General features: G+C 38.1%; 1 protein-coding gene across 1 annotated transcript in view; it reads left to right on the top strand.

The window, feature by feature from the left end:
- The window catches only part of SNX4 (sorting nexin 4), a 34,384-nt gene that overhangs the window by 21,164 nt on the left and 7,400 nt on the right, over positions 1–5,820 (top strand). Inside the window, exons 7-8 of the mRNA XM_009327128.1 lie at positions 1,345–1,406; positions 2,939–3,004. Of these exons, the coding sequence (XP_009325403.1) occupies positions 1,345–1,406; positions 2,939–3,004 (128 nt within the window). The remainder of the gene's footprint in view (positions 1–1,344; positions 1,407–2,938; positions 3,005–5,820) is intronic.

Below are 5,820 nucleotides of genomic sequence, written 5' to 3' on the forward strand. Positions count from 1 at the left end.
GGTGGTTGAGTTTGACAGTCATTGGAGGAGCAAACACATACGTGTTGCTAATCTACCCTCTCCCCTGATGGTCACATATCAGAGGGAGGTGTTCTAAAGAGGACCGAGATGTCTGCTTCTCTCTACTCAGCAGACAAGTTGCTTTTGCTGGATGTCTGGTCTGGGAAGGGCCCTAACACAGTTTTCTGGTCAGACATATAATACTTTGTTTTCCAGAGCTTGTAGTATGAATCGTGTATGCTTCCCAGCACATCTTTTTTTGGCTTGTTCTTCATTCTGTAATGAATAATGTTCTTTGTAATGATGAGAACAATTATGTCATGCATCAAGATACTCTATGGGTTGAGAATGGAAGAATTTTTTTTTTTTAAAGTCACAAAAAGGAAATGGGAAATTACAATTCCAATAATGGGGAGCATGATATTGCTTTTTAGTATGCTCAACAGGGATTTATTTTTTGATGGAAACTGTACAGCAGAGAGAACAGTAACTCATTGCCCTGTTGAGCTGGGTTCTTGAGAGGATTAATCACTGGTGATCTACTGACAGTGCCTTTTTCTCAGGGCTGTATGCCCATGAGATCTTTTGGGCAGTTTGCTTATGTTTCCTTTTTAGTGCTTTGATAGACCAATAACAGTAACTCTTCCCGAACTTCAGTCTCATTCATTGGTCCATCACAATTACAAGGGCATTATCTGGATTACAAGTTACACTTCAGAGTGTACGTGTGGTCTTTTCTTCTGAGGTTGTTGCCAGCATTGTAGTGCTGGCTGCAGCAGGTACTGACTCTCCAAACAGCTGAAATGACATATCTAGCTTGAGCAATAAGTTCTGGATAGCTGGATAGCTCATTTCCTTTCCTTTGTTTCACTGAGCTGGATGGAAATATCAAGTCACTTGTTAGAATTTTACTGAAGCTTAAAAAAAAAACAGTCTTGGTGACAGGATGGACTTTTGTCTTGCCATCTTTATGTTAAATAAGCAAGTGTGTATATAAATTTGGCATTATTCAGGTAAAGGAGGCTATGCCTTACATCTGGTTATCAAAAACTGAAGGTAACTTGATTATTTGTGGTCTCCATAGGCATATCCTATACATGGGTGCTTCCGAAGAAATACTTGAGATGTTACTTTTCAGTATAGCCTTGACTGACTTCAGTCTTCAAAGACTTAATGCTGCTGATTTTTTTTTTCCTTCAACAGTGGCTTAGATTAGATTTAGGCCTAATCTTGTCTACCTGTATAAAAACATTAAGGTTTTATCTTGAAGTTTGTATATGGGTTTTCACAAAGCAATTGCACTTAATGTTGATGACCAAAAATTGACGCTAAATAATGTTTTAGAGGGTAGCAGACCGGCTATATGGTGTCTATAAAGTCCATGGCAACTATGGAAGAGTATTCAGGTAAGAGTTCATCCATTTTTTAAATATGTACATAAAGAGAGAGGGGTGTGTGTATATATATAGAGAGAGAGGGGGGTGGAATTTGGTGGTTATGTTGTTATGCTTTTGAAAAGTGTATCTGAAACATTTAAGTACCTGCCTTGAAAAACTTCATATTGCAGTTCTAATGGGATTTCTGTGTTGGATATAGTGATCTCTGGATCTGCTGAGCTTAGTCTCAAGTGGAAGACTTTAGCTTTTTGTTTTGTGTTCCAGACCTTTGGGGCTTTTGTTGTTGTGTTGGCATTCTGTTTCTTCAGAAAGTAACTTATTCCCTGTTTTCATGCAGTTGTCTCTGAAAAGCTTCTAGGCCCTTTTAAGGGTTAAAAATCAACAACTATGTCCAATTTTAGTACCTTTTTAAAGTAAATTTGCCAATCGTTTTTTTGATTTATATGAGTGAATTGGCATGCTCAAGTTCTCCATCTCACTGGAGAATTAAAGAATCTAAACTTCTGGTTAAGGGAAACCTCCTGCTTCTACACACTGTTCAAGTGCTAAATTTAATTCTCTGGGTTAATGGATTGCAGATGTCTTTCTCATTGGGGGTTTTAAAGTGAAATTAGGTGTAGTTCTGTAATAACACAAAGACAAACAAATGTCAACATCAGCAGAGTGGAATGTTTATGAAAAAGTGAAGGACAGAATAGATGCACTAGACATAAATTATGCAAAATATAAGGGGACCCCCTCCTTTTTTTTCCTCTTGTAAAAAGAGTTGTGGATGTAATTCTTGTAATTCTTGTAACTAAGAAGTCTCATAAGGTTTCAAAAGCTGAGAACACAATTAAAATTGCAGTGTACATACTTGGGTGTGCAGAGCAAGTCTCTTGCTATCTTTGTTGTAGCTCTGTTTCCTTCTTTATCTAAATGATCTCCCCAATGCGAATAGTAGTGGCAGTAATAAGATGGTTGTAAGTTGATTTTTATTTTTTTTAAATGAATAGAACTAAACAGCGGTCTACTATGAAAACAGAAAACAACATACAGCAAACTGTTTCAGGAGCACTAAAATGCTTGCAAACATCAAATCCCACCTTCTGGTTTTTGGAACGAGAGTCTTCTATCTGATGTGTTGCAAGTCTGGAAAGCTTAGTTTCTTCTTGATAGCATGTTAGACCAAATTATGTTTTAGAAACTTCCCTTTTTTTCCACGCACCCCCCCTTTATTTTAAGTGCTAGTATCTTTTTTTTTTTCCCCTAAATTGAGTTTTAGGTAATTAAACAAGATTCTTCTCAAAACCAATCCCAAACTAAGTGTATTTGTGAGGATGAGTGTAGGTGGCAGGGATGATTGTTTAACAGAGTGCTGTGAATAGCCTTGCCCCATTGTCAGTGTTGCTGCTTAGAGGAAGAAAACAGTTTGGCTAAGTCTAACTTTGAGGCAGTTTCCATTCAGGTGTCACCTGGAAAGAAACTATATACAGGATGCAGCTTATTAACTTCCCTTACCCTTCATGTGTGATGTTGTTTCTCGTTTGTTTTTCCTACAGTGAGTGGAGTGCAATAGAAAAGGAGATGGGGGATGGGTTGCAGAGTGCTGGCCACCACATGGATGTGTAAGTACTGACTGAATATCTGATAGTTTGATGTAAGCCAGATGTAGAACTCTCCCTCTTTCCTTTCTTTTCCCTCAACCCCAAAGTACATACAAGCAGTGCACTGAGAAAGTTGGGGGTGCGTTGTTTTTAGGTATACAGTGTTTCTGTGACTTGGATGCAGGCACAATTTTAGCATCCGTGTACTGTATTAAGTAGCTCAAAAGGTCTCAGGAGAAGCAGAGGGGTTTCTTTTTTTTTATTATTATGTTGAAATTGTAGAAGTGTTTGGAATTCTTCCAGTTTTTCTTTTAAGCTACTATGCGAGAAACTGGTGGAATACAACCTTAATGTACTGCAGACCTGATGAGATCTGCTTTGGTTTTGAAAGCAGTGTTTTGTACCATGCAGTAGATGGTACACAGATTTGGACTTAATTACAGGAAGTTAAGAAACTTAATTAATCAGCACCAAAACTCCAATGGATTCTTGAAACAAATACTGACTGGATATAATGAAGTAGAGAATCCTCCCTCTTTGCATCTTTAGAGTCAGTTGGCAGAGTACGCGAAGCACAGCTTTCAAAATAAGAGTCTAGCACTTCAGAGTGCTCACGGAAGTGGTATTCCAGGCTCATGCTTTCTGCTTTCAGGTAGTCATATATAGTAAGTGAAACAGTATAATTTCTCATCACTCTGGTTCCTCTTCTATAATCGCGCAGTACAGATAAGTAACAACTCCAGCAAGAGATGGAAGCTGTTTGACACTTCACACAATATTTTTACTGATAAAGTGTAATTTGTGTGAAAGTAACGTTATCAGTTTTAGTTTACAGTGCAGACTTACAAATGTACTACTGCCTGGTTGTTATTGGTGTTATGCCTTGTCAAGTGGAAGGGTGTCAAGAGCCATGCCTAACTCTGCCCTTAGCTTCTTCAGAGTAATTCTGGTTTTATCAGATCTTTAAGAATTTGAACCCTCTGAATAATTTATTCACACTTCTGTGTTTTGGCTAACATGGTGGTTTGCACCCAAAAAAAGCTATAATATTTTTTAGGCAGAGGGCTCTGGCAAGAATAAAGAAATGGAGAATGCATTCTGCTTTCAGAAGAAAATAATTGAAGTAGAGGTGGAATATAATATTAAGCACCTATTGCAGTATGCAGAAATTGAAGTGATTATGAAAACAAGGTATAATATAGAGGAGTTAAGGAGCCACAAGTGGGTTTTCAGTGGTTCAGATACACCATGCTAAGATGTTGAACACCTAGAAATGCGTAACTGACTAAAAAAAGTGGGTCTCGCTTCTCAGTCAGGAGGCTGAACCCTCTCCACACATCTGAGATGTTTAATATTTCTGTCTGTAACACAGTTAGGGTTAAAGATCCAGAGTAACGGCAGTGAGTTTCTGGGTAACTTTAATCACTACGTGAAGTCTGAGGTAGCTTTCATGTCTGTCATCTCTTCTGCTCTGGCACTCTCATACAACAATAATCTCTTAGTGACAATCCAGCAAGGAGCAGCAGCTGTGAGATTCAGGAACTCATTCAGTGACCCATGTGGTCTCCTACCAGTAAGGATCATATCTATGATTTCTTGAAAGTATAACTTACCAGTCCAGTTACCATTCCCATAACATTAGACAGGAGTTTATTGCAACAGAAAGCTACTTCAAGAAGGTTGCCTAATATAGATGTTAAACTTCAAGACTAATTTAATTATTCTCTATCTACCCCATATGCTGTGGTCTTTTACTAGATGTTTATTTAAACTTTTGAGTTGTTATTGGTTAGTATGATCTAAAACTGCTTAATATTTGGAGAAGACATCCCAAAGCACCTCTGGGGGCGTGTTGTATAACAGGATCAGGCTTGCTAAAGTGATAGGAAACAACAGAGTATGCTGAGAAAGCTCAAGTGAATGGCTGTAATTCTATCATTTAAAAGATGAAAGAAAAAAAATGTCAGACCTTTGACTTCTGTTCTTTATGCTGTTAATGAGTGACCCTTTATCTCTGTATCAACTAGATTGTCATTACAGGTGGAAGCAGTCTAAACTAAAACAGGGGTTTAGTTGATGATTCCCATGAAGAGTGAGAATATATTAGGTACCTTGAGAACTTACTGCAGTGTTTCTCCTTCAGATTTTCCCTGGTTTGTCTACCTGCTTAGGACAAACCAGTATTTAAACTTCAGCTTAGGTAGTCAGAAATATAGCTTCTCTTACTACTTTTTTTTCAAATCAAACTTGTGTCATTATGAAAACCCTGTCTAGGTAAGGTAGGTTTTTGTTGGTTGGGTTTTTTTGTTCATTTTTTTGGAGAGTTGTTCTGCCACAGATGAGCTCTAGCACTGCTCTGAACTTAGAACTTATCTGAAACTGAAATGTGGTCCATCTGCTGCCCTGAGAAATCTAACCACTATACTAAAATTATTGCACTTCAGAACTTAAAAATAGAGAGGGTAAGCCCCTTATGACCTGTGTGACTGCACGATTTTTTCAGAACAAGTGTATTTTTCAACAGTTTGGACTTCTTCCTTACTTTGATTCATAATGTGAATTCTTGTTCTGCCGGTTCTTTTATCGCTTCTACTTAAACTGATCTGCTGTTGCTGGTCCCTTCATATGTTAATGTTTATCACCAATAGCCTTGGTAGGGCTTTTCCTGGGTGTGCCATGTCTTTGATTTCGCAGAGCATCAAAACAACTCACCTTGCTTGCAAACTTAGAAGATTCATACTTGAACAGTTGGGCATGTCTACAACTTCTCCTTAGGCTCCACATTCTTCCAGTTATTCTGCAAGCAGCTGCTCCCTCTTTCAAGAGCCTTACTTCGC

This window comes from Pygoscelis adeliae, unplaced genomic scaffold (assembly GCF_000699105.1).
Source record: "Pygoscelis adeliae isolate BGI_AS28 unplaced genomic scaffold, ASM69910v1 Scaffold227, whole genome shotgun sequence".
Classification (NCBI taxonomy): Eukaryota; Metazoa; Chordata; class Aves; order Sphenisciformes; family Spheniscidae; genus Pygoscelis; species Pygoscelis adeliae.